At 48.3% G+C, this 26,951-nt stretch overlaps 8 protein-coding genes across 12 annotated transcripts; 3 read left to right on the forward strand and 5 right to left on the reverse strand.

Annotated features, from left to right (window-relative positions):
• The first annotated feature begins 61 nt into the window (after positions 1-61).
• Positions 62-1,439, forward strand: LOC112268684 (atherin-like). The gene is made up of 2 exons (XM_024454625.1): positions 62-95; positions 175-1,439. Exons 1-2 carry the CDS (start codon positions 62-64, stop codon positions 1,437-1,439), a joined length of 1,299 nt encoding a protein of 432 aa, XP_024310393.1.
• Positions 1,440-2,200: 761 nt separating this feature from the next.
• On the reverse strand, positions 2,201-4,636 carry LOC100842078 (50S ribosomal protein L24). Its single transcript, XM_003577837.4, has 5 exons — positions 4,470-4,636; positions 4,287-4,382; positions 2,981-3,084; positions 2,737-2,873; positions 2,201-2,568 (listed from the first exon to the last, which is right to left on the reverse strand). Exons 1-5 carry the CDS (start codon positions 4,527-4,529, stop codon positions 2,486-2,488), a joined length of 480 nt encoding a protein of 159 aa, XP_003577885.1. The 5' UTR covers positions 4,530-4,636; the 3' UTR covers positions 2,201-2,485.
• Positions 4,637-4,772: 136 nt separating this feature from the next.
• On the forward strand, positions 4,773-9,423 carry LOC100834952 (heterogeneous nuclear ribonucleoprotein Q). Its single transcript, XM_014902258.2, has 9 exons — positions 4,773-4,971; positions 6,035-6,490; positions 6,566-6,676; positions 7,186-7,326; positions 7,424-7,594; positions 7,683-7,887; positions 7,982-8,163; positions 8,266-8,348; positions 8,906-9,423. The coding sequence occupies exons 2-9, from the start codon at positions 6,062-6,064 to the stop codon at positions 9,129-9,131; spliced, it is 1,548 nt and encodes a 515-aa protein (XP_014757744.1). The 5' UTR covers positions 4,773-4,971; positions 6,035-6,061; the 3' UTR covers positions 9,132-9,423.
• Positions 9,424-10,090: 667 nt separating this feature from the next.
• On the reverse strand, positions 10,091-12,523 carry LOC100842693 (probable calcium-binding protein CML50). Its single transcript, XM_003577839.4, has 5 exons — positions 11,875-12,523; positions 11,001-11,047; positions 10,720-10,895; positions 10,547-10,565; positions 10,091-10,463 (listed from the first exon to the last, which is right to left on the reverse strand). Exons 1-5 carry the CDS (start codon positions 12,368-12,370, stop codon positions 10,359-10,361), a joined length of 843 nt encoding a protein of 280 aa, XP_003577887.1. The 5' UTR covers positions 12,371-12,523; the 3' UTR covers positions 10,091-10,358.
• Positions 12,524-12,935: 412 nt separating this feature from the next.
• LOC100835260 (pentatricopeptide repeat-containing protein At2g13600) lies at positions 12,936-15,272 on the reverse strand. The gene has a single exon (XM_003576307.4). The coding sequence runs from the start codon at positions 15,063-15,065 to the stop codon at positions 13,212-13,214; it is 1,854 nt and encodes a 617-aa protein (XP_003576355.1). The 5' UTR covers positions 15,066-15,272; the 3' UTR covers positions 12,936-13,211.
• Positions 15,273-15,418: 146 nt separating this feature from the next.
• Positions 15,419-19,387, reverse strand: LOC100835567 (scarecrow-like protein 3). 5 transcript variants are annotated; one of them, XM_014902265.2, is made up of 3 exons: positions 19,028-19,387; positions 18,854-18,908; positions 15,419-16,754 (listed from the first exon to the last, which is right to left on the reverse strand). In XM_014902265.2, the coding sequence occupies exons 1-3, from the start codon at positions 19,138-19,140 to the stop codon at positions 15,810-15,812; spliced, it is 1,113 nt and encodes a 370-aa protein (XP_014757751.1). In that variant the 5' UTR covers positions 19,141-19,387; the 3' UTR covers positions 15,419-15,809. The 5 variants fall into 5 exon arrangements, with proteins under 5 accessions (XP_014757751.1, XP_014757750.1, XP_010237976.1 ...); XM_014902264.2 differs by having other exon boundaries at positions 15,419-16,760; XM_010239674.3 differs by having other exon boundaries at positions 15,419-16,760; positions 17,037-18,908; positions 19,011-19,152.
• A 349-nt stretch (positions 19,388-19,736) lies between these two features.
• On the forward strand, positions 19,737-25,220 carry LOC100836185 (phosphatidylinositol 4-phosphate 5-kinase 6). The gene is made up of 10 exons (XM_010239675.3): positions 19,737-19,861; positions 19,911-20,181; positions 21,193-22,625; positions 22,727-22,894; positions 23,133-23,298; positions 23,474-23,590; positions 23,708-23,901; positions 24,065-24,150; positions 24,284-24,326; positions 24,569-25,220. Exons 1-10 carry the CDS (start codon positions 19,737-19,739, stop codon positions 24,876-24,878), a joined length of 2,913 nt encoding a protein of 970 aa, XP_010237977.2. The 3' UTR covers positions 24,879-25,220.
• A 305-nt stretch (positions 25,221-25,525) lies between these two features.
• LOC104585073 (E3 ubiquitin-protein ligase RDUF1) lies at positions 25,526-25,969 on the reverse strand. The gene has a single exon (XM_010241016.1). The coding sequence runs from the start codon at positions 25,967-25,969 to the stop codon at positions 25,526-25,528; it is 444 nt and encodes a 147-aa protein (XP_010239318.1).
• Positions 25,970-26,951: the final 982 nt, after the last annotated feature.

The raw sequence follows: 26,951 nt of genomic DNA on the forward strand, positions 1-26,951 counted from the left end.
TAAGGCCGGCAGGCCGGCCCATAGATAACACTGGGAGCTGGGCGTCAGGCTTCTACAGTGGATGGGCCTCTCGCTCTCGGACACGGTTTCCCGCCGTTATATGTAGCCCGGCCCGGCCCGCACCTCGCCTCGCTAACATTCATCTCTCATCTCGCCAAAGATGTCGCTGCTCAGCTTCGGCATCCGCTTCCGCCCCACGCTTCGGCCTGTACCTCCGCCGCTGGATCGCGGGCGACCCGGTCCCCGACGCCGAGGGCATCATCCACGCCGCCGACGTCTACGGCCACCCGCCGGCCGACCTCGCAGCCGCCTTCCCGCGCCTGCCCAAGACCCACGACAGGTACTTCTATACGACCTGCAAGCGCGTCCCGATCCGCGGCGGCGCCGGCTACCGGACCTCGCGCGCCGTGGCCGGGGTCAGCTGGGGAACCAACAACAACAAGCCCGTCGTGGACGCCGTGACCGGCGAGCCCATCGGGTTCGTGGAGACGCTCAAGTACGGCAAGACGGACTGGCTCATGGAGGAGTTCCATCGGTTGCCTGAGGAGGCCGCCGCCGATGGCATCGCGGAGAGCGTCCTCTGCCGCCTCTACGTCAAGGAGCATGCCAAGCCCGGCTCCCTCGCCGTCGCAGAGTCCATTGCTGGGGATCGTATTCTTCAACAAGAACCAGCGGCTGCTGCAGGGGATCTTCTTCTTCAACAAGCAGCCATGGCGGCTGGTCCGCAGCGGATGCCGCCGTCGAGCCCGCGGAACCGCCGCGTCATGGCGCTGCCGGTGCTCCCTGCGCCGGCGCCGGCGACGATCCAGCAGAAGAGGGCGGCGCCGGTGGTGGCCGATGCGCCGCGGCCCAAGAAGAGGACGCGCGCTGCTGCCCCTGCTGCTGCTACACGTCCGGTCATGGCGAGCCCACCGGCGGCGACAGCACCGCCAGCTCCCAAGGTGGTGCCGCTGCGGCAGGTACCACGGCCGTCGGGGTGTCCGCCGCCGCCGCCGGGTCTCCTTGGTCTCGAGCCGCGGCGGCCCACGCTGACGGTCGCCGAACTCATGGCGCTGTTCGAAAAGAATGACTCCGCCGTCCAAGAAGAAGCAGCCCAAGAAGAAGACGAAGACGAATGGGAATGTTTGGACGCCATCCAACAACAATCGCCCACCGCTGCGGCCGCGGCTCAACAAGAAGAAGCCCCCGCCGACGACGACGATCAAGATTTTTGCGACTTCGCGAGCGCGCTTGAGACCGACCTTGAGACGGAGACGGCGGCGATACCAACAGAGGAAGATGATGGCGGCGCCGCGAGATCGCTGGTCGCCGACGAGCGAGGAGACGACGACATCGCGCTGGACATAAACGACGTGCTCAGCTTCGTCGACGTTGAAGACGACGGCGATGGCGCCTGGGAAAGGGTGCCTCTCTCGGACTTCACTCATCTTCGGTACTAGCTGACCAAGTCAAGAACAGTTTCTGAACTCTGTCTGTAACTCTGTAATAGAATTTTTCGTAGAGATTGGATGCAGATTTTGTTGTCTGAATAGACTCTGTATCGGAAGTTTTGTAGGAAATGGATGGATGTAAAAACTTTGGGAAAATTCCTCTGCTAATGTTGGTGGCTGTTGAGTTCATCAGATTCTGCATCATTTGGTGGAAGCAGTTTTTTTGTTGTAGAAATGGATCTGAATCTGTGATTTTTATGTACTAAGAATTGTACACTCTTTGTGTCCAGGAATTTGTTGGAATGGATCTGAATCTGAAGAACCTCTGTAAAAAGCTCTGAATTGAAAGTTTTGGGGAGATGAATCAATGCAAGTTGCAAGAAATTCCCCTGCTAATGTTTGTAACTGTTGGGTTTCATCACAATTTGTATCATTTGATGGAAGTTTTTTTTCTTTGACTAATTCTCTGTAGTTTCAGCACATTATATGACACAAGTAATTTATTTCGTCTGGACAAGATGATTAGTTCTTGATTGACAGTGTTAATTCAACTGGACCAGATGACGAGTTCTTGATTGACAGTGTTAACTACTAACCACCTGCTCCTGGTGACGAATGGCTAGGATTTGTTTCAGCACAGTGCAGACCGTGCAATGGTACTTTTGAATATTCAGAAGCGTAATGAATTAACTGCTGAACTGACTTAATGAATATTCAGAAGCTTCAATAGCCTAATCACTCTTTTGCTGAAAAACAGTGAAACTCAACTGTTCTGGTGAAACACAAGCAGGTTCACATTTTTTTCCTGGGCATTTCATCATAAAAATGAGTATCTCATCAACAAGATACACATCATTCAGATTTAGGCTTCAAGTACAAGTTTCTGGAACATAAGAGATTCTGACAAAAGCCAAGAAAACAGACATGCTAGGTTTATTCGCGAATACATGTCGAGTGACTCCCGGCTTAACTGCATTGTTCCTACTGCCTTAAACTACGACACATGAATCGCCATATACTGGACTGGTTCCCGCTCTCAGCAACAGAGGCCTTCTCTATAGATCCGGCATGCCAAGCCCAGCTTTCGCATCATAGGTCTTCTCCAGCACATGCTCGAATGGTGTATCCTTTGGGCCAGCTGCAGGATTGGAAAAGAAAATTAGTTCCATTACATGCGAACATTTCACATGTGGGGGTAAACAATTGAAGCATCACAAGTCAGTTAACTCTTCTTTAAAGAGAAGAACTATTACACACTTGAAAAGCAACTAATAATTAGCACAAACACTGTATTTATGAAACATACGTGATGTGGGTCTCGGCTTTTTTCTCTCCTTCAAAATTTCTGGCCGAGGTATCACAGCACCAGATGCATACATTCCTCTGGAGACCCTGACTTTAGTGCCATCTTCCAAATACTTGTATCCAGTCTTACATGGTTTCCTGCAGTCAACGTTGTGTTGAAAAGTATCTGTTAGTAAAACGCGGAAGAAAATAGAAATTTATATCTCTAGGGAATAAAGTTATTATAAGATAGTCAAGTATCATACCCAGTGACTGGATCAATTACTTGTACGTTTGAAACATGAAGTGGAGCTTCAATTGAAAAGATCCCGCCTGTATGTCCTTCCCCTTGCTTGATATGCTTCTTAACCTGAAATGTAGTCACAAACGATTATTTAATCATGTTACTCGTATTCACGATAAACAGGCAAGTATACAACATGGTAGATATAGAAAGATTTAACAAAGACAAAGATTAGTTTACAATTCCTGTTTGATATCGATTGTAGTAAATTTCTCACCATGCACAATTTAATCTGGTTTTAGCGCACTGAGTTAGTATTAGGTAATTTATTTGTTATGGGCTTATGGCATGTACACCATAATCAACGACACTTATTATGGTGTACTACTAAATCAACGACACTTATTATGGATCGGAGGGAGTATCTTTTTTCAAAGGGGTTTACTGTCAGTTTAACAGCTCATTACAAGTAAAAAATGTAGTGGAGTGAGGGATCATGCAGCACACCACAGTAACAATTTGGTACAAATTATATACAAACTGCTCAAACATACATAAACAACTCCGCAACAGATATTGCCAGGTCTGTTTTGCTACCCCTTACCTACCTGTTTAAAGTGGTTTCTCCAGCCATCAAAACAAACCGTAAGTGCAACTGTTATTGTTTGGCTTCTAACCAAGCTTTGAGCATAAAGCCAACCTCCATATGTATGACACAAGTAGGCCATCCTACTAGTAATATGTGCTTCCTTCCTACTTACGCTATCCTTGTGCCTCAATGGGCAGTGAGTAGAGTTAGATTCACATTTACTATACACAGATCCAAATTCATAAAATTGTGTCCCAGTGCAAAAAGTTTTTTGTTTTGGCACTAGGATTTCATTTCATCAATCACACAGTTAAAGCACCAGGCAGCTGCAACACTAGCCTGAACACTGAACAATTAGCACGCAGAAATTAACACAGACAAGGGCCCCTTTCAGTTTGAATGCCATGGAAATTTCAACAAACACCTGAAGTGCAACATTCAGGGCACATATCACACTGTATTTACCCCAAGCCCACAATGAAGTAGACAGTTCTACGCAAATGAGCGAGCACGGGTACTCTGATGAAACGCATATTCCACACCCCTTTTCCTCATCAAACAGTGCAACACTGAGGCTAAAATTAAAGAACAGACTAGAGACATCTAAAGCAGTTAAATTTATTCAGGAGACATGTCCATGAGAGCTCCGCTTGAACCCGAAGCAACATTTGACAAAGAGAAGATGGAACATGGGCAGAAGAGGTGTGTGTAAACAACAACAGCTTTGAGAGATTATTACCAGATTCTTGCCCTCGACGATGACGCGATTCTGCGACCGGATGACCCGCTTGATCAGCCCGCTCTCCCCCTTGTCCTTCCCCCTTATGATCATCACCTAGCATCATGCCCAAAACATAAAAACCCAATAAATTCCAGAGATCTCGCAGGAGCAAGAGGCGGGCGGGGGTTTGGGCGCGCATACGTTGTCGCCGCGCAGGATCTTCCAGTGCCTGATGAGCTTCTCCGCCGCCTTCCACCCCATTCCTCCCCTCCCGCGGCTTCGCTTCTCTTCGCTTCGAGAATGTGTGGATGGAGACTGCGGCGGCGGCGGCGGAGCCTGGTGGCCGGAAGAAGAAGAAGAAGAAGAAGACCTGATAATGGGCCGGGCCGGAAGTTAGAGGAGTCCTAGACGGCCCAGGAAACTCCAGGGGCGGAAGTGCGAGGCCGGGAAATACTGAGGGGGTAAACCGCAAATTGTCCGTTAAATTCGACCCGAAGGAACTCCTCTTCATCTTCTTCCTCTAGCTTAGGGCAAAGCAGTGCTCCTCTTCGCCGTCCAGTGCCCACCTTGCTCGGCTGCAGAGCTTCCGCCCCGCCGTGCTGCACCTGTCTCCTCCCCTCACGAGCGTCGCCGTTGCCGGTTGGGTTCCGACCTCAGTGCGTCCCCGGCTGCCTCACCCCGTCGGCGGATTGGTTTTCCCGAGGTACGAGCGTTTCTCTCATCCATGATGTTCTCTGTTAAACCCACGCTGAGCTCCGGAAATTTTATGACTGGTGCACTCCCGGCAGGAACATCATCTAGATCCGCCCTATCTGAACAAATTTAGGGTTAAATGTTTTTTTTTGCGGAAACAATTTAGGGTTAAATTCGCTATAAAAAACCTAAATTTTTCTATATTTTGTATATGCATTATGGAGTTAGAGGGTTTTGAAACGCCTTTCTCGTTGAGACGAGATGGATGAGAATGGTACTAGGTTACTTATTTGCCTTGTCTCCTCGCCAGCACTGAAGTATCTGTGGCTTTACCTTGAGAATGAGTGCCATATGGCACTGTTTTATGGATATAGTATATGTTTGCCATGGAAATAATTGTAGCATAACCAACAAGAATGGTTCGTTAGTTGGTTCACACACACTAAAAGAATTGTTTGTTGCTGCTGAAAGTGGGAAAATTGCTCCATTGTCGTAGTGTGTGCCCGGCATGCCTTTTGTAGTGATGGTTAATCTCTGTTACAGTGTTACTAGTCACTAGCCAGACACTCTTCTTTTTTTTTGCGGGTACTAGTCAGACACTTAATTACCGCCATTCTATTTACTTGAGTTTGGCTTTACTAGTTTACTTTAGACGCATATATTATGTACATTGTTTTCTACTATACTCATTGTGATTTTTGTCCCTGTCCCTTTTCCTATTCATTCCATTCATTTCATGGAATATTGGCATCTTTCAATTATACCATCAGCTTGTTGGTTACACTTCCGATTGTATCATCTTTGCTTGTCCTCGTTTGTGTACCCTTGTTGCCTTCTCTATGCTCATCTGGGATTGTGTTCTCGAGAACCTCCCTGTGTCGTCCCGAGCATACGCAATTTCTACTTTTGTTCCTTAACCAACTCCGTGCTATCCAAGTTTGGGCACCAATGGCTGCATCCAATTTGAGATTACTGCATACCAATTGTTCTAGTTCTTTCTGTTGTTTTTCTTCCTGTCCGCATGTCATCAATTTGCTCTCCCGATATTTTTGGCTCCTGTGCTCTTTCCAAAGTTGCCTTGGAACTTTGAGCTCTTCAAGATGCCTAGGAGGACAGAAGATGCTGCTTTTGCCAAACCAGCTGAACCAGAAGAATGCTTGAAGTTCGATGATCATGAAGAGGACGTAGAAGAGGAAGAAGTTGAGTATGAAGAAATTGAGGAGGAGGTGGAGGTGGATGATGATGAAGAGGAGGATATTTTAGAGGAAGTAGAGGAGGTTGACGAGGAGGAGGAGGACCCTGAAGAAAGAGAAGTTTCTGATGAAGTTGATGATAGGCAAGATAGTGACAGTAAATTAGAAGTCGTTCCTCAGCAGGATGCCCCCAAGGATGGGAAGGACAAAGACAAGCATGCTGAGCTTCTTGGTCTTCCTCCTCATGGATCTGAAGTATATCTCGGGGGAATCTCCAATGATGCAACTTCTGAAGATCTGAAGGAACTATGCGAGCCAGTTGGAGAAGTTGTGGAAGTGAGTACTGCCTACTCTTGGGTTTAGCATTTACAGTTTTTTTTTTGCATTACATATCCTCCCTTTTTTCTGCAGGTGAGAATAATGCCAGGCAAGAGGGAAAGCAAGGGGTATGCTTTTATTACTTTCAAAACTAAAGATCTGGCTTTGAAGGCCATCGAAAAATTGAGCAACAAAACTTTCAAGGTTTGTTTTCAGTTGATCTTAAAAGTTGATTCTCATGTTCTCATGTCAATGAATCTCTATATACCCTGATTTATGCACTTAATGTTCATGGATTTTGGCATAGTACATTGCATTTTGAAAAATCGTGTGCTTATTTTCTGTACTCCATTCATCCATGGGTAGGCAGTGGTGGGATACATCCTTGCTAAAACAAATAAAGAAAAACACAACTGCTGTAGTCAAGGGTACAAGCTCAGGTACAGTTGAAAACTATAGGCACAGTTTTGTTGAGTTTATAGTACCGAACTTGCTTTAATTGCAAAGTGTTGTTGAATTAAAATTTCAATTTTGTGGATGGTGTTAGTAGCATATCTTTGTACCAGTACTAAGACTCCATATAGTGTGGAGCATAGTTTTCCACCCTTACAACATATGCGTAGAGTCGTGTAGTACATCCTCCTGGGTCCCAGTTGCAGCTTGTTCATTCTAAATCATTTTGCTAACTGAATTTTGTGTGCTTCTCATAACAGGGAAAGAAGATAAGAGTCTCTTCCTCCCAGGCCAAGAACAAGCTATTTGTTGGTAATGTACCCAACAGTTGGTCACATGATGACTTGAAAAAAGCAGTTGAAGAAGTTGGTCCGGGAGTACTAAAAATCGATCTCATTAAGGTACAGATTTTGATAATCAATACTAGGATAGTTCGACAACTATATTGTGCATCCCTGCATTCTCCTTCTTACCCTTAAAGAATCTCTGTTGTTACAGGACCCACGTACAGATCGAAATCGGGGTTATGGTTTTGTTGAATACTATAATAATGCATGCGCTGAGTATTCAAGGCAGAAGATGTCGACACCAAATTTCAAACTAGACACAAACGCTCCTACTGTCAGCTGGGCGGATCCGAAGAATGGTGATTCTGCCTCTACTTCACAGGTTCTTGAAGCATCAGAGATGAACACAGTTACCTTTTTCCGATTCTTTGTCATGATATCTTGTGTGAACTTGTGCGTTCATGGTTTAGGTAAAATCTGTATATGTAAAGAATCTGCCCAAGAATGTTACTCAAGGACAGCTGAAAAAGCTGTTTGAGCACCACGGAGAAATTACAAAAATTGTTCTCCCTCCTTCCAAAGATGGCCATGATAATAGGTACGGTTTTGTTCACTTTAAGGACCGGCACATGGCCATGAAGGCTCTGAAGAACACAGAGAAATATGAACTCGATGGTGAGCTTTCCTGTTGAGTTGGAATGTTCTAGTGGTCTACTATGGTTTGTTTGTTTCTTTGTTGCATTTAAGGTCGTAAATATTTCTCTAACAGGTCAGCTTCTGGATTGCTCGCTTGCAAAACCACCTGCTGATAAGAAGGATGATACAGTGTCAGTATCTAGTTCTCACAAGTCTAGTGCAAAAGGAGGTCCATTGCTCCATGCCCCACTTGGATATGGTATCATGCCACGGCCAGATGCTTATGGTGCACCTCCTTCTTATGGTGCAGCACAGGTATATCACAGCCTCTGATGTCTACTTCATGTGGTAAATTGGTAATACATACATAGAAGGAAGATACCTAGCTAAACATTATATGCCTTGGGACTTGTCCAGCCTATGTTATATGCTCCAGGAGCTCCTCCAGGTGCAGCAATGGTTCCAATGCTTCTACCGGATGGCCGTCTTGTATATGTTGTGTAAGTACTGCTATATATTCTTCTTAAAACCCTATAATATACTGCCCCCGATCCTAAATTATTTAAACTAAAACAACGACAAGAATTTATGATCGGAGGGAGTACATCACATGTACTTTGATAAACTGTGTTGAGGAGTAGATGACTCCTATTGCATCAGATTGATGTTGTTATCTTGTAATGTTTATACGAGTCCTGTGATCAAAGATACAAGATGCTCTGTTTTTCATGCTACATTCAATTGTCCAGTATACAGCAAAAGTACTAACAAAGAAATGTCTTGAGGGTAGCCCATTGTCAAACAGAATGCTTCTGCCTAAGTAGAGATGGTGATATAAAATTTTGTTTGCTAGCCATGGCCTTGCCCATTTCACCGCAAACAGAGCCCTTGATCATTTCTACAACTCCCAACTGTTTTAGTTCGACAGTGCTGATGAAACAAGACCCTTAATTTCTCATGTCGATTTAAATTTGATGATCACTACTGCTCTAGTGACCATTGTTTTGGTATATTTCTGTTGCTGTCAATAATATATATACCCCTCCCTCTTTTGCAGGCAACAGCCTGCACCACAGCAACATTTCGCTTCCCCTCCACCCCAGGCACGTCAGCATCACCATCAGCATCAGCATTTTGCTAATCCTTCGCCACAGGCACGGCAAGTTGGACGCTGCAGCGGTGGCGGTAGTGGTGGATCAAGTAGGTCTGGGTCTGGTACAAAACGGCCGAGGGGAGATGACAACAACAGTGGCAGTCGCAACAAGGGCCGACAGCGTCGGTGATCTTAGGAGCTCCAAACAGCAGTACTGCACTTTGGTTCTAGGACCATCTAACTAAGTAATAAGTGTAAAACCGGTTGGTCCTATTCTTTCGAACAGAGTTAAATTACACCTTTAGATTGTATTGGTTTGTCTGGTATAATTTCTGCTGATTTAGATCCAATTTAGAACTGACAAGATTTATGTCTGATATTTCGCACCATGTCATATTCATGGTAGCTTGGCTTGTCCTGGCAAAAAGATTGATCCAGGGCAGATTGCATAAGCACATAGCAATGGCACTCTTTCGAGCTTAGTTTCAGGCAGTTCTACATCTATGAAATAGTTTTGATATTGTTTTGAAATGTGTACACAAACACACACCAAAATGGTTTCATATGAAGTTCATTTTGCGTTCATTGTGGCTGAGAAATCAATTACAGAAAATTAAGGTTCACGCCAACTGCGGGCTTCTTCCACTTGGAATATCGAAAAACAAACATCATAGAACCGTATAAAAGGCAAATGATATTAGAAAATCAGCCGAAACCTCAAAAGTGGGTTATAGCTAACAAACATGGCCAAAATGATGCTTTTTTTTTACAGACCCAAGCGGCACAAAACCGTCACGATATTAAAAGTGAGCGAAAATCCAGAAAACACTGTTTATAACCACGAAAATGGACAAAACTTTGGTTTTTCTGCACAGGTCCAAATCAGTCTGAAAAGAAGTATCAAAGGTCATGATAACGGAAAATCATCCAAACACTCACAAAAACAATCAAAACTGTGATTTTTCTTCATGGCGAAAGCGGTGTACCGAGAGTGTAAGTATCGTAAAATTGACTGAAAATCCAAATAACTTGAGGTCAAAACGGTGATTTTCTGCAAAGGCTCAAAACAGTCCGAAGAGACTGTCTGATTTTAACACGTCTCACCGGAAGAAGCAGCCTGCCAGCTAGTTGAAAAAACAAGTCTGGCAATAGATAGAACCATATCCATGATTAAGCAGCTGACAGCTCTATTATTATAAGATGTACTCTGCATTCTTGATGCTCCAAACAGACTGATCAGCAAAGCGGTAACATGCTATCACTATTTAACATCACTTCAGGTCACCAGAACTAGCTCGCCAGATAGTTTGATAAACAACTCTATAGCAATAATTAAGCACTTAGAACCGCTTCGATACAATAATTGGGATGATAGATATGCTCGGATTAAGCTCAGCCCAGAGGAACCACAGTGCGATCACGCGATGAGGAAAGGAAGCACGGTCAGCATGAATGCCTCATATCCGAAAGTCGCAGAACCGGAGTATGCCGTGTCCTTCTCCTTGAACTTCTCGGTCAGACCCTGCAAAAGTAGTTCAGCCAAATGAGAACGAATGCAAGACATTGGCACCACATTTTGTTTGTGTGATGCAGCAATGGGATTACCTTCACTGTAAGGCAGCATCTGCATAGGTCGAGAAAAAGGAGTTAGGAACTTTACATAGGCTGGAAGAATATAATTTTAATCTATCTAAGTTTAATTAGGTTAGACGATGCGAAAACTTTTATAGTTTGTTGGAGGAATGATCAGCCAAATTAAACTGAAGGGGTGATCTTACTCGATGAAGTTGTCATATTCAATCGCTTTGTTCTTGCCTCCAGTCTTGTCAAATTTAGACACAAGCAAGTCTAGCACAGTTGGAGAAACTGAATATCCCAGGTTGAGAAGAGCATCACGCAGCTCTGATGCATCGATTTTACCACTTCGGTCACGGTCAAACCTCTCAAATATACCCTGCACAATACAAGTGTAAACACACGATGTTAATAATTATTTCGTTAGGTTGCCGACAGTTTCCACTGAAAAAAGTGAAGGAAATTTGTAGCAGTAGCCTCTCACCCTCCAATTCTGAAGACTGTAAAATACAGAAGTAAACTCCTTTGGCCCTGAAAGAATCGAAGGCAATGCATTAAAAAAAAGTCAAGTTAAAGAGAAAAGGTACAAATGATGCTCTATTGGAAAATAGTGCGTTCACACGCTTAATAAAGCAGAGAAAGCTAAAATACAGACGACAGGGATTCAGAAAATTCTAGATGCCAATTAGATAACTGGAACATGTCGCTGGTTTTAGAGTGTAACTCAAAATTGTTCTACTTATTCCGAGCCAGAATCGCTCTACGGAGTTTACTATTAGGGAAGACAGCTTTGATAAAGCAGCCGATACTTCCACATCTAATGAAAACCATCTTATGACGCATTGTAAAGACAAAGGGAACACACTACTCACATACTACTGATGTGCTGCGACCAGCCATTCAAAAAATCACCTACGAAAACCTATGGGTTTCAATTAATATTCCAGCAGCAACCTCATATTACTGTGTGTTTGCTGTTGTATCAGTACTTAGCGGTCACAGTAGGCCACAGGAGAGCTTAGCGTGAAAATCCAGTCAAGCTGAGCTAAAATTGGGCTGTAGTATTGGCTCCCCATAAAAGAAATGGATCCACTTGTGAACTCTAGCTTAAACAATTCTCTCTCACAGCGACGTGCCGCAAAGACAAGAAGAACATGGGCCACTAAGTCATCGTGCCTTGCGGCGGCATCCGATCGCGGGCTCAAAGTCTGTCGCAATTCCTTCCGTTCCGCGTGTGGCGGCCGGCAGCAGCGTATCCCTCGTCGATCCATATGGAACGATGATCATGGCCTGAGGCTTAGGACGTATATGTAAGGAAGAAGAAGGGGAGGAAGTTAATGGCGTGGTGAGTGACTTGCCGATCTTGCGGACGTTGGTGTTGGTGAAGAGGTACATGAGTAGGTGGACGGTGCGGAGGCTGAAGCTCTGCTGGCCGTACCCGGACAGCGCCGCCTGCAGCTCCCTGTCGTCGATCACCCCGCTGCCGTCGCGGTCCGCCGCCCCGAAGCACGCCACCACGCTCGGGTCCGTCCCCGGCGGGAACGCCGACGGCACCAGCGCCGCAAACGGGCTCCCGTACCCACCTCCTCCCCCGTACGGCTGCCCGCCGGGAGGCGCGCCGTAGGGCTGCTGGCCGGCGGGGGGTGGTGGGGCACCGTAGCCGTGAGGAGGCTGCTGCGGGGGCGGGGCGCCGTGGTAGGGGCCGGAGCCGGAGGAGGAGGAGGTCTTGCCTTCCTTGGGGGGCTTCTGCTGGCCGTACGGCGTCGGCTGGGCTGATCCGTACCCTCCGCCTCCGCCGGAGGCAGGGGCGGCGTAGGGGTAACCGGAGCCAGGGGGCGGCGGGTAGCCGGCCATGGTGCTTGCGTGCTTGGGGGAATTGGAGGTTTCTGCGCTCAGGATCGGGAATTCAGGAGTGAGGGGAGATCGAAGAAGACTGGAAGAGGTGGGAGCCAAAGGATTATTGATGAAAGGAAGAAGAGAAGCGCGTGGACTGACGGAGAAGACGACGCGTCGCCGTCTGCAATGCAATGCAAGTCAAGACGAGAACGAGTGGGCCGGCAAAGCCAAGGTCAGGCCTAGGGACAACTGGGCCGTTAGGGCCCATGAGGTCAGATGAATATATCTCTAGAATGGGTATAGTTTTTTTTTTCCCCAATTGCTGGGTTGCACATGACCATAATTAACCATAGTGCATACTGTTTTGAGCTGGTAATGGAGCTCAATAAATAGAGCAAGTTGGTAACGAAGCTCCAATGGATGCAGCAAACACAGGTTGACAGAAGAGGCCTTTATGCTTCAGAGTTCAGACCTTAGTATAGCTGACAAGATAATGTGATGCAGCCAAGATATATTGTAGTACTAGATTGTACTAACAGCAGAAGCAAGGCGGTTGAGGAAAGACACAGTCCATCGGTGTATGTATTTGCAACAAAGATCATCTCTGAGCAACTGTGAAAGATTTCAGATGAACACATGATTTGGCACTGTGGTGCACTACTATTCTCAACTGACATACTAGTAGGTTTGTATTCAGTTAACCAAAAGAAACTATCTAAAGTGGTCATATGAAGCTGTACTTGGGTGAGTATGCAAATCAACCTAAGCGGCACATAGTACCGAAATTGATGAATGTGGAACTTATACAAATAAAACATAGCAGTGTCATTACTCACGGCTAAGATAAGGAGTCGTTATCCTAGATCGGCCTGTCAGCATCTACCATCGTCAACTGAAGTTGTCGCAGAACATCATATATCGATTCCAACTGTGGATCTGGACTAGAACCCGCTCGGAAACAATGGACATTACCACCAACATCAATCCAGCTATTCCCTACGAATTTACGAGTTCCGCTTGAAATCACAGCTTTTCTCAGCTCTGACGCATCGTTCCATTCTTCGTTTGCAATGAACATGTTTGACAGTAGAAAAATGGTTGATGCATTATCCGAATCATCCACAAGAATCCTCTTAGCAATGCGCTTGGCCATGTCAAGGTTACCATACTTTCTGCAACCATTAAGCAAGGTCCCCAGGATGATAGCATCGTGTTTGAAAGGCGAGTTTGAAATGATCCCCTCTGCTTCATCTAACAATCCGGCTCGTGCAAATAGATCAACAAGGCAACTGTAGTGCTCCGGAACTGGCTCGATGTGGAAATCGTTGACCATCTGAGTAAAGTAGATGCAACCTTTCTCAACAGCACCGACATGGCTGCACGCACTCAGGACACCCACACAGGTCACTGAGTTTGGGGTGATTGATTCTTGATGAAGTCGCAACATTTCATCATACAGCTCCAGGGCTCTCGCCGATCGACCGTTCTGAGCCAACCCGCATATCATCGCATTCCAAGATACGATGTCTCTCCGTGGCATGGCGTCGAACATTCGTGTGGCATCATCCATCTCTGCACACTTTGAGTACATGTCAAGCAAAGAGCTGGCCACTGTGGGAATAGACTCCAGCCCATGCTTGATGACAAGAGCATGACACTGCCTTCCACCCCCCAGGTCATTCACACAGGCACACGAGCTCACGACGCTGCCAAAGGTGAAGGAATTGGGCACCGTCGCAGCTCCCTGCATCCGACAGAACGTTTTGAAGGCGTCGGCCTGGTGACCGCTGGCCACAAGCCCTGAGATCAAAGCAGTCCACGACACTACGTCCTTCTCCGGCATGGCCTCGAACAGTTTCTTAGCCAAGTCGACGTAACCACATCTCCCATACACATTCAGCAAGGAATTGCAGAGGAAGAGATCCTTAAGATGCCCGGACTTGAGAATCACCGAGTGTACCTGCATCGCCTCGAGACCGGCGAACCGCTCGGCCAGACCATTGACGACGGTGGCAAAGGTGAACTCATCAGGCTGGACCCTGCCGCCGATCATCAAAACAAGATCCTGCAGACACGATCCTGCCTCCCCGGATCTCATGCCGCAATCCAGCAGAACATTCCACGCCACCAAATCTCTCTCCGGCATACCCTCGAACACCTTCCGCGCGTCACCAATCAGCCCCAGCCCGGAATACAGCCTGACGAAGCCGGTGCCGACGCAGGCGTCGGCGAACGCCCCGGCCTTGAGAGCCCGCGCGTGGACCTGCCATGCGGACTCCAGGCCACCGCCGGCGCCGCCGCAGCAGCACGGGGAGACGATGGAGTAGGTGAACGCGTCGGGCTGCACGGGGCCGCGCGTCATCTCCAGGAACCTCCGCAGCGCGTCAGTCAGGCGGCCGGCGCGGGCGAGGCCGGATATGGCGACGTTCCAGGACCAGGCGTCCCTCTCGGGCATAGCGTCGAGCAGGTGGAGCGCGGCTTCGAGGAGGCCGGAGGAAGCGGCGTAGCCGGAGAGCAGGGTGTTGTAGGAGACGAGGGTCGGCGAAGGCATGAGGTCCAGGAGCGCGCGCGCGTCGGCGAGGCCGCCGCCGCGGGTGTAGGCGCGGAGGAGGAGGTTCCAGCGGTAGGTGTCGCCGCCATGACCTTGGTGGCTCACGCCGCCGGACTTGAGCAGCGACGCGTGGAGCTTTCGCGCGTGAAGAAGTGGCGCCATTTATTCAAAAACCTTCCACGTCTTTAGACTTATTTGCTTTCACAAGATGTGCTTTAAATTTGAAAATTTCGTCGTTTCAACCCCGAAAATTCGAATTTCAATATATATTCGGTTCAAACAAGTTGGCTTGCAGGCGGCTTTGCGACCATGGACAATGTCAAATATCAAGAATTTTAAAGTACTGAGAAATGACGGCGCAAACAATATTATCAGTCACTTTTGCAGATGCTGAACTTTTAAATTCCAACAAGAATTTGCATTGTTCAAACAAGACAGGATTAAGACAAGAGAGGAGGAACAAACTGGGCATATTCCTCCCGTTCTTATTTGCAAATTGCAAGGGAAAAAACATATGACATGTCAATCACAAGAGACTGCATTGTTCAAACTTGTCAGTCGGATAGTACATTGTTTTTGCAGGTCTCCAAAACCAATTCAATTCTGCTGTCTTTTCCAATGTTCAACTGGAGAGCATCAGTATAAAAAAAATCGGACCATAAAGAACATATCCTAGTCCGAAAACAGACTTGGACAAACACAATGGACATACCTAAGCTTCACACCAATCAGTTTGAGTTGCCAAAAAGCAACAGCGTCTTCTACGCAGCAGCAACATGGAGCAATAAATTCTTGATTTGTCTAAAAAATACGCTCTGCATCAATGTCTTCTCTGCAGCTCCAGAAATCGCCATGAACGGAGAGGCATACTGCACTGTCTGGCAACATTACTTGGCACACATCGATCTATCCACGTGGCCTCCATGCGGAGACGGAGTAGAGATGCGTCTCACCCCAGGACAGCAGAAGGCGATGCTTGTCTTCTTCGATGCCGCGGCATTCTTTCAGCCCGGAGCTCATCATCTTCTCTTTGCCCTCCCTAATGGCGTCGAAGCTGAGTGGCACAGACTGAAACTCGCACCGGTTCATGTGCATCTCCCACTGGCTCAGCTTCTCATGCCGCTCGTGCCGCTGGGCCCCCTCGCACACCAGCATGTTCTTGATCTCCTCCCTGAGGAGCACCCTCTCCACGCGAGCCCGCTCGTCATCTTCGCGGCCAGCCGCCGCAGCGTTGAGGCTGTCGAAGAGGGCGGCGTAGTATCGGAGCATCTCGGCGAACCGTTCGCGGAACAGCGGGGCATTGTGGTCTGCTTCTTGCTCCATCATCACAACGATATTCGGTTTGAGCGCGCGGACGGCAGAGAGGAAGCTCACCAGCAACTTTGGTATCTGACGTTGGGGGGATGGTGTCTGTGGATAGCTCAGTGTCGATCTCGGGCTGCTGGCCATCATCATTTGCTTGAGGTGAGCCTTGTTCGCCATCTGCTGGAGCTGAGCAATGCCGTCGCGGCTCGCGTCGTCATCATCATCAACGGCGAGAAGGCGGTGCATCTGTAGAGCGCAGCTGATCACGACCGCCTCGCCGAAGTTTATCTTGAGGATCTCACGGAGATTGCTGAAGTCCAGCGCCTCGAGTCTCCCAACCACCTTGTCGAAATGGAACGATGGCATCAGGGTGCCAGCTTGCTTAGAGAGCAACGTCTGCATGTAGTCCAGGAACTCGCTGTCTTCATGGACAACAGTCAGTCGTAGTTCGGGTGGCCCGCCAGGGCGGCCATGGAAGTCATGTAGAATCTTGAGCCACTGCCATTGGTGGGTGGTTGAGCCCGACAAGTCAATGATGCGGACAACCTGCAGCTGGTTCATCAAAATTCAGAAGTTCACAAGCATGCATAGATGCATGCTACTTATTTCATTAAAAAACCACATAAACGTAGACAGTAATTCACAAGAATTTGGAATTTAGAGAATCCTATAAGAAATGGACAAAACCACCCCCATGCTACTGTATCACCAACCTAGCTAGATTAGACTTGCAATTTTACATTCAGGTTTAAAGAGACAATAAAGGTTAGGATATTCAAACACCTGTGAAAAATGTGAAACTTCTTTCAACAAAAGTAGAGTGATGACCTGTTTATCTTGAACTTGCTCCAGGATAGCCCGGTTAATAGTGACAAAGCCTGTGGCCAGGTAGGGACTGATGCTGGCGAAGCTGTTGCGGGCAACACGGAGGCACCACTTCTCAAGGTAACGAGATGGATCGATGAGCGCAGAAGCAAAGCCCTGCATAGGGCGTAGAAGGCGGCGGAATAGGCTGTCGGCAATGATCAAGGACAGACGCTGAAGCGGCCCGTCAACTATTGAGGCAAGCTCTCTGATCTTCCTAAGGCTGCAGTCAGTCTTGTCAAAGGATCCTTCGGTTACATGCACCGCACACTCACACAAGACCGGGCCAAGCTGCGCCAAGTGATCCTGCATGCGCTGCTCCTGCGAACCTGCCCCGTGCATTGTTTTCTACCCTCCTAAGGAAGGATTGGTGTGTTCGTACAAGTATATAGGAACTAGTGTTCAGTTGGGTGTCTTGGCTGGAACAACTCTGGCTTTTGATGCACAGCTACATTTATAGAACTGCATGTCTAAGCCATCATTAACAGATAGGAACAAGATAAGAAGCTTTTACTCTACACAGAATACAATTGGCAAAGTTTGGCATATTGACATATCCAAGGAATACTATTGGAATTTTTGGTTTATTCCTTTGATTTCTTCATATCCACTGGGCAGAAACAGACAAATCTTGCAGTCAATCTCATCGGACTATGGAAGACTACTATCTGAAAGTTATAGGAAGCTTCCATCTATCTATCACTGATGGAATTGCATATTGATAAATCCTCCTTGATTATGGGCTAATGAGTAACAAGAGTGTGTACTACACTGGTATTTTCAGAATAGATTTGTCGTCTACATACAAGTTAAAGTGACAAAACTGATGCAGTATATATTGTTATTATCTTTAGAATTTTGCAGCAGTCATGGTCAGCATGAATTACTTTTAGTTGCTAGGCAACATGTGGTGGTGATTGGATGCATGCTTGGCAAACCGGCAAACCCAAACATCCTGTCGGGAAGGCCCAAAATAGTTTGTACGAACACCGGTGAGCACCTCAGCTAATCAGAAATTGCCACGTGACCAGTGCCTTAGTGAACACAGCCTTTCTTTCAGCAAGTGCGGTAATGTGGCAAATTTAGCGACAGATTCAAAGTCAAAACCCATAGAAAAAAAATACTCAGCCATCAACAACCATGAAATTATTTGCATATTGTCTTATTCAACCTAAACTTTTGCCAGAAAGAGAGTACCTAACACTGGTTTGAGTGAAATACTGTTGATCAAGCAAACAAAAATCTGAATTGTGTTTTCAGACAAAGACAGAAAAAAACAGAGGAAGTAACGATAAAAAATCGTACCAGGAATGCAATACTTGGGGGCAATTTTACATATTTCTCCTTTGCATGGCACCGACACAAAAATAGATTACTGGATGGTGATACTTGATGCTCATGTCCATTTAGCCGGATATATGTATATCGCAAATTGATAGGATGCATGGAACACAACAAAAAGAACATGATAACTGACAAGTATAAGAACTAAGCAGCGTCATGGGCAATCTAAATTTCACAGAACTTGTAAAGTTGGCTAGCAGCTAATGCAACCCAGCAATAGCCTCACAATGGCCATGAAAACATAAATCAAAATATGTATTGACTATTCAATTAGCTGTCAGCACACTAATCACTGAGGATCTGCAGCTACAATCTGAAGGAAGTGTCTTTTTTCTTTTGCAAAAATATGTAAGAGATTAACACCATGAGTCCGTCAATCTGACAATCTGTATTCTTCAACTCGACTTACCAATGTATTTTGCATTCCAAACACCTACCTCATCGAAGAAATCCACATAAATGTCCGTCAAATCGCTAATGGTAATGCGAAGCCTATCAAGAAGCACAAGTTCAGAAACTTGACTGTATGTCATAAAAATCGGAACAAGGAAAACTGAATCGTAGCACAAAACATAAGTCGGAAAGAAGTATTACCATGAGGCGTGGCATACCTGTCACGGAGATTTGTGGTGGCATCGGCTCTGTTGCAGTGGACTGAAGGTGTCGTTGCCCACATGAAGCGGCTCTGAGGATGAGATCCTGGTCGCATGTAAGGTATAGACATCGCCACAATTCAGGCTCCATGGTCGTGACACCATCGACTGGCTCACTTGATGCTCCTCCCAACTTGGGGAGAGTGGATGGAAAAAGCACACCTGCACCTGATATAGCATATTGGGATAGAGGCTGTGGATGGAGCACCAAAGCATTGGGTTCTTATTCTAATTGAGTTCCTATACAGGCGGAAAGCATCTCCTCCTACGCCGCCGCCGATGCCTTGCGACGGCGGCCGCCGTCGTGCAGGCGAAGGGTTTCCCTTCCTGTCCGCCCTGTGGGTCGGGGGAGTTATTCTCGATTCATTATTGGGCCTTATAGTCGGGCCTTCTCGCTGTTGGGCCTGGCCCGTTTCTTCTTTCGCTTATTCCCATACCAGCGTCCGTTTTATTTTTATTTCCCGAATTTTCAATCTAGTAATTTCGAAACTGCATCTTTGTCGGAGTCCGTACATCGCTCGGCTCGGACTGACAAGTGAAATCGACCAATCTATCTATATAAACGTGCATAGATGTTTTCTTCTTCTTACTTCCAATTCAAGCCAATTTCCCACCAATTGATCACAGATTATTCATTAATCTTTCACGCGTACCTGCGGCCAGTACTATGGACAGTTATCATACCAACGGCGGCGGCGACGGCGGCATCTTCGATCCGACGGTCGCCGTCCACCGGGCGTTACCCTCGGGGCACGAGTTCTTCCCGTCCTTGGTCATCCGGGACAGCGACTCGTACATCTACGCTTACATCCCCGCCGGAGGCGCCATACGGTGGCGGCAGATTCGGCGCCGTGCCGGCGTCGGAGGAGGAGATCGCGAGGCTAGAGGAGGCGGCGGCGGGGGAGACGATCGGGGACGCTGCGTGCGCCGTGTGCTTGGAGAGCTTCGACGAAGACGGCAGGATCAGGAAGATGCCGTGCTCCCATGGATTCCACGAGGGGTGCATCTTCCGGTGGCTGCGGGTCAGCCGCCTCTGCCCGTGCTCCCGCTTCGCGCTGCCCGCCGCCACCGATCACGACGAGCTGGCTGATGATTCCGAGCCGTCCGATCAAGTTTGAGCCGTTGGGTATCGATCACGGGAAAAATAGAGGATTAGATTTCTGTACCGTCTGGAATTATTTAGAAGAACTAATTAGTTCGCTCGCAATAGATCACTTTGACCCTTGAGTTTTTTTTTTTTTTTGAGACGGCAGACAATTAAAATAGAAATTGTGTCCGTAGAAAGATTCGCAGATGTGTACGTATTAATTGGTGCAATCAACGTTCTGACTTTTTGTATGCAAAATCTTACAACAAAAATCAATTGAATTTTACGTCTTTGTCTCCTTTTCAAAAGATCTCAAAAGTAGTGCATATCTAAATGTGTGATCCGGAAAAAAAAATTATCTCATTTCATGGAGTATTATTCGAGCTTCTAAACGAATTCTGACTGGTTTCTAATACTATTCAAAAATCTAGGAAATAACTATATGTTTTTGCTATGGAGGAGTCGACTTATTTTTAGTTAGAGATCGGTTGGCGTGCTCAACCGTCACATCTTAATTCGACGATATCATGTGGGAGATGAAAGAGCAAGAACGAGCCTCAAATATTAATTTAACGGATCTGATTGGTCAACGTACTTAACTAGATTTAAAATCAGACAATTTTGAAATGGTCACACCCATAACCATGATAGTAAATGAATGTCTAATTGGGAAACCCAATTTAAATTTTACGCATGCACGTTAAGTAAGTGGCAATGATCCATGGGACGCCGGGAACATGCATGCATGCATGCATCCCAAATTAATGTCGGGTTTTGGCTATCTCCCGACAACTCCTCCCGGCCTCCGGTCAACGTTATTGGCCGTCGACACATGCATGCATGCACTTGCTCCGGCCTCCGTACCTCTCTAGCTCCCAAAACTCTAATCTCTCTTTCCCCCTGCCCGGCCACATTCGCCATGGCTTCCTTCGATCCGTCGACGTCGATGTCCCTCTTCTTCTTCCTCTCGCCGTGCCCGAGCATCCTTCTTCTTTAACTCGAACGACGTCGATCTCTGACGACCCAAGCTAGCTAGCGTAGCACGATGACGGGGGGCAAGATGAACCAGCTCCCGGCGCCGGCGAGCCGGCTGTGGGAGGCCGGCATCCGCAAGCTCAACTCCACCATGGCCATCCGCCGCGGCGGCGGGATCGGCGTCGGCCCCGGCGGCTTCCCCTCCTCCGCCCCAGGCAGCCTCGACCTCCTCCCCACCACGGCCATCCCCGCCTCCAGCGCCGCCACCACCATCTACGCCGGCGGCCTCTACGACGACGACGAATCCCCCACCGCCGCCACCGACACCACCGCCTCCGATACCGACGAATCCGACCCCGACGCTGACTCCGGATCCGACGAAGAAGACTCCTCCCCCTCCATCACCCACTCGGAGCAGCTCCTCCCCAGCGGCGACTTCTACCAAGGCGCCGCCACCTCAGGCGCCGCCATCCCCCACGGCACCGGCAAGTTCCTCTGGACGGACGGCAGCATGTACGAGGGCTCCTGGCGGCACGGCCGGGCCTCGGGCCGCGGCAAGTTCTCCTGGCCGTCGGGCGCCACCTACGAGGGCGACCTGGCCGGCGGCTACATGCACGGCCACGGCACCTACATCGGCGAGTTCGGGGACACCTTCGCGGGCCACTGGGCCGGCAACTTCCGCCACGGGCGCGGCACCCAGGCCTACGCCAACGGCGACGTCTACGACGGGCTCTGGCGCGACGGCCGGCCCGACGGCCACGGGCGCTACATCTGGCGCTACGGGCACGAGTACGTCGGGGCCTGGAAGGCCGGCGAGATGGGTGGGCTCGGGACGGTCATATGGGCCGACGGGGATCGCTACGATGGGGCCTGGGAGGATGCGAGGCCCAAGGGCCAGGGGACGTTTAGGTGGGCCGATGGGGGGATGTATATTGGAGTCTGGTGGGGGAACAGTAACAGCGAGGATGGCGCCGGAGATGGGGAAGAAGAGGGGAAAGGGGTTTATTACCCGCCGTCGGGGGGCCCGGCGGTGGCGGCGCCGCCGAGGGAGGCGAGGGAGGCCATCAGCCGGTTGGTGGAGGAGCTGGAGGTGACGGAGGGGAAGGAGGCGTCGCTGCTGCCGTCGCAGAAGATCCTCACGTGGCCTGGGGTGGAGGCGGTGGTGAAGAAGCCCGTGTGGAAGCCGCCGGAGCCGGAGGAGCTGGCGGCGCAGGCCAGGAGGGCGGCGGACCGCAGGAGCAGCGTCTCGGATCTGGACGTCAGCGGGCTCTCCGTTGTTGCGGCGGCGGGGGAGCAGTGTAATGAGGCGGAGCATCAGCCGGAGCTGCAGGCGGAGCAGATGGCCCACTCGGTGGCGGCGGTGGTGGAGAAGGCTTGGATGCGGGCGCCGACGTGCATGCGCGCGCCGCCGCGGCCGGCCAAGAAGCAGGGGGAGACCATCTCCAAGGGCCACAAGAACTACGAGCTCATGCTCAACCTGCAGCTCGGCATCAGGTCCGACTCTCTTACTTCCTTCTTCTCCCCATCAATCAATCGCCATGAATGTGCTCCCTCAAGCTCTCTGATTCTGGATGAATGGATTGGATTGAATGCAGGCATGCGGTGGGGAGGCATTCGGCGCCCAACTCGCTGGACCTCAAGTCGTCGGCGTTCGACCCCAAGGAGAAGGTGTGGTCGAGGTTCCCGCCGGAAGGATCCAAGCACACGCCGCCGCACCAGTCCTGCGATTTCAGATGGAAGGACTACTGCCCCTTGGTCTTCAGGTATACAGCCTGAATTCGACACCAATTTTCGTAGCAGCAAATTCGACAAAAAGTTGGAATCCTGATTGGGTTCTCTTCTCTCGCCGCCGATCAAATATTTTAATTTGACCGAAACACGAATTACTTTTGGTGTGGTTTGTTTCCTACACTGTTGTAGGAAATTAGGAATGATTCAGAAACTGAACAGATGGATGATCAATACTGCCTCATGGTTTTGGTATGATTTTCACTCCTCCAGGACGTTGCGTAAGCTCTTCGACGTCGACCCTGCGGACTACATGATCTCCATCTGCGGCGACGACGCTCTCCGGGAGCTTTCCTCACCAGGCAAGAGTGGGAGCTTCTTCTACCTCACCAATGACGACAAGTACATGATCAAGACGATGAAGAAATCCGAAGTTAAAGTAGGCTAGTTACCTCTTTTATAATTTCTTCACCCCTCACACTTAATTCAGTTTTTTAAACAAAATATATAAATCAGCTTAACTAGTATTAGTTAGCTAGCTTGCAAAATTAATACTTACTCTCATGGCATTGCATGATCTAATTTTTTTTTGTGTTTTTTTGGCTTACGATCAGGTGCTTCTTAGGATGCTTCCGGCCTATTATAAACATGTCCGTTCTTTCGACAATACTCTTGTGACCAAGTTCTTCGGTCTGCACTGTGTAAAAATCACAGGAGCTATCCAGAAGAAGGTTATATTAGGATGTGATTGACAGTTCAGCAATTAGTTTGTTGAAAAAATAAGTTACTCAAAGATGATATATATGCCTGAGGATTATCTGCTCAGGTTTTGTCGCTCGTTCGTTCAGGTTCGGTTTGTCATAATGGGGAACCTCTTCTGCTCCCATTATGCCATTCATCGGAGATTCGACTTGAAAGGATCTTCGCAGGGCCGCATGACCGACAAACCTATAGATCAAATCGATGAGCACACCACTTTGAAGGATCTTGATCTCAATTTCATTTTCCGGTTAGGCGGATCCTGGTTCCAGGACTTCTGCAGGTGCATCTTCACAGCTTAGTTTCCTTCCATTTGTCTGACGACGTAACCCTACATATATCGTAAATCTCCCAAAATGCCAAATCTGTTCTACGGGGAGGCATTTCAACATAGAGATCTAAAGCAGACATTGTACTCATGCATGATTTATATTTTCTATTACTAGGCAAGTGGACAGAGATTGTGAGTTGCTGGAGCAAGAGAGGATCATGGATTACAGTCTTTTGGTCGGCATTCACTTCAAAGATCGATGTAACTAACGATACCCCCCCCCCCCCCCCCCCCCCATGAAATGCTTTGTTACAAATACTTGCAGCTGTAAAACTGTTGAATTCATGCATGAGCCTGGAAAAAATTCTCGTGATTTCCTCCTGGTTAATTACAGATAGCAATGCTGACAACGGGGCGGATGAACCTGAGCCACTTAGGTATGTATATTCACAATGCATTTACCTCAGTTTGCTACTATTTTTCTAAAAAAACAATGTAAGTTAATTAATTAGAGACTCTTCAGAAAGGTAAAGTGATGTTGCACTTGTTCAGTTGCACAACATGGTTAATTAGTATCACCCTTCTCCCTGCATTATCTTGAGAAAGAAGCATATAAAAAATGCTGATCACCAACTGCATATGCTGTCAAACTGAAGAAGTGATTTGGGTGTGTGTGCAGGAAACCGCCGAAGCTGGGGATCGCCATGCCGTCACGGGTGGAGAACGTGGTGAGGACTAGCCCGGCAGAGGGCAGCAGCGAGTGCGCGCCGGGGACGCTGATCGGGGAACCGACGGGGGAGTTCAAGGAGGTGATCCTGTTCTTCGGCATCATCGACATCCTGCAGGACTACGACATCAGCAAGAAGCTGGAGCACGCGTACAAGTCGCAGCTCTACGACCCAAACTCCATCTCCGCCGTCGACCCCAAGCAGTACTGCAAGCGGTTCAGGGACTTCATCTACAAAGCCTTCACCCAAGATGTGCAGTAAATACTGATTCCTAATTCCTTTCTTTCTTTCTGTTACCGAGATCATGATCGAGACTCGGTCGATGATGGCGGGGCGGCGATGGAGTCTTTTTTTTGGTTGCTCAATCGATCGATCTGGTGATTGTGTTCATATATAGGTTTAGTAAAATTTTGCAAATGTGTTTTTCAAACTATGTAAGTAGGGCTAGTGTAAAGTGTGGTCATGCTGGCTGGCATGAAAGAAGGATGTGTAGTACAGAAAGAGAGACGAGGCTGTTGTTCATGTAACAAATTTCTTCTTCCTTTCTTTTATCGTTACTAATTTTATTAAACAAGAGAACCATCATTTCTACTTAATTTCCTCTGTCAATTAATTGTTTTTGTAAAACTTCTCCAGCAGCATGACTCTCAAGTCTGAATTGACCAGTCCAATTTGGTGGGATCACCTTCTGTTCAGATAGCATTTGCAGGAAAATGAAGAGGGCAAAAAATAGCTGCATTTTCTAAATTGTAACCAGAAATTCTTGCATAATTAATTGGCCTATCTGTATGAATAATCCAGGATCAACAATTCAACCATAATTTTTCTAAGAAAAACAGCATCATTAACTAATTCCTGACGAAAAAAATTCAACTCAAGACATGAATCGGGATGAATCAATCAGCAGTTCAGTTGGTTCTTTTTCCGGTTCCAGCACCGGCGGCGGCGGCGGAGGGCAGCGGGAAGCGGCAGCAGGGGCAGACGCGGCTGACGGCGAGCCACCGGAAGATGCAGCCCTCGTGGAACGAGTGCGAGCACGGCATGCTCCTGACCGCCGCCGGCTCGCCGGCACCGGTGCCGGTGTCCTCCAAGCCGTCAAGGCACACGGCGCAGCAATCCTCCCTCCTCGTTGTCTCCGGCTCTGGCAGCACTACCCGGCGCAGCAGCGCCGCCATGGCCTCGCTGGACGCCGGGTCGGCGGGGGCGCCGGAAAAGGAGGAGGAGGAGGAGAAGTAGCTAGGCGGCCCCCGCCGCCGCGCGAAGAAGGCCCCTCTGCTGCTGAGCCCGCCGTCACCGCCGCCGTCGTCGAGCACGTGCTCCGGCACCCTCACGGCCATGGCGGCAAGCTCCATCGTTCGCGGCCAGCCCACGAGCGCCATCGATCGGTTAGTTAATTCTCTTTCTCTTTCGCTGGCCGGAGACGAAGACGAAGGGCAAAGGCTTGATGGATCATCGACCAAGGGATATATATATATATATATTATATATAATAGAGAGAGAGACACACACACATGCCATTTGAGTGAGTGACTGCATCCATGCATGCATGGGGACGTACGTCAGACGCGGGAGTCGGCCGGCCGCTTGCATGTGTGTAGCGTGTGTACGTAAGAAAGTCCGTGTGTTAAGAAAAAGACAAGAGCCCACTGGTGGGCAACTACTAACGGCCGCGCGCTAGTGGCTAGCCCAAGTGACCACGGACCTAATTCCCTATGTGCTTCCGCGATTTGGTTCTGTTCAACCAGGCTATATATCATTGGTCGTCAAGGCTGGCGTCTTCTCACCGAACCTAATTCCCTATGTGCTAGAGTTTTCAAGGGGAGATACCATCCTGACTGTACACTCTGGGATGCTTCCACACCAAGATCTGCCTCCTATGTATACTTGGAGGATCCTATATATACTTGGAGGAGTATTCAATTTGGAATGAAACTGGGTCAAGCAAGGTGTGAGATGGACTGTGGGGAATGGAAATCTTATCAGTGTGACTAATGATTCTTGGATGCCTGGTTTCGCACCGCACTCTATCCAGACGCTGCTTCCTGTACCTGGCGACGCTAGAGTTTCAACTCTAGAACAGTCCGCCTGGGACACTGATGTGGTCCAGTCTATTTTTTGTGCCAACGTTGCGGATGCCATCTTACATATTCCTTTGAGCACCCGGTCCACAGAAGATTTAATCTCTTGGCCTCATTCGAAATTTGGTTTTTATACTGTGCAATCAGCTTATCGTATTGCTTGGGTGACTAAGTTCTCAGCTGATCGTAGCAGGTCTGGACATGCATGGTTTGTCCTCGACTTCGCACGAGGAAGGAAAATTTTGGAAAATGTTGT

This window comes from Brachypodium distachyon, chromosome 4, assembly GCF_000005505.3.
Source record: "Brachypodium distachyon strain Bd21 chromosome 4, Brachypodium_distachyon_v3.0, whole genome shotgun sequence".
NCBI lineage: Eukaryota > Viridiplantae > Streptophyta > Magnoliopsida > Poales > Poaceae > Brachypodium > Brachypodium distachyon.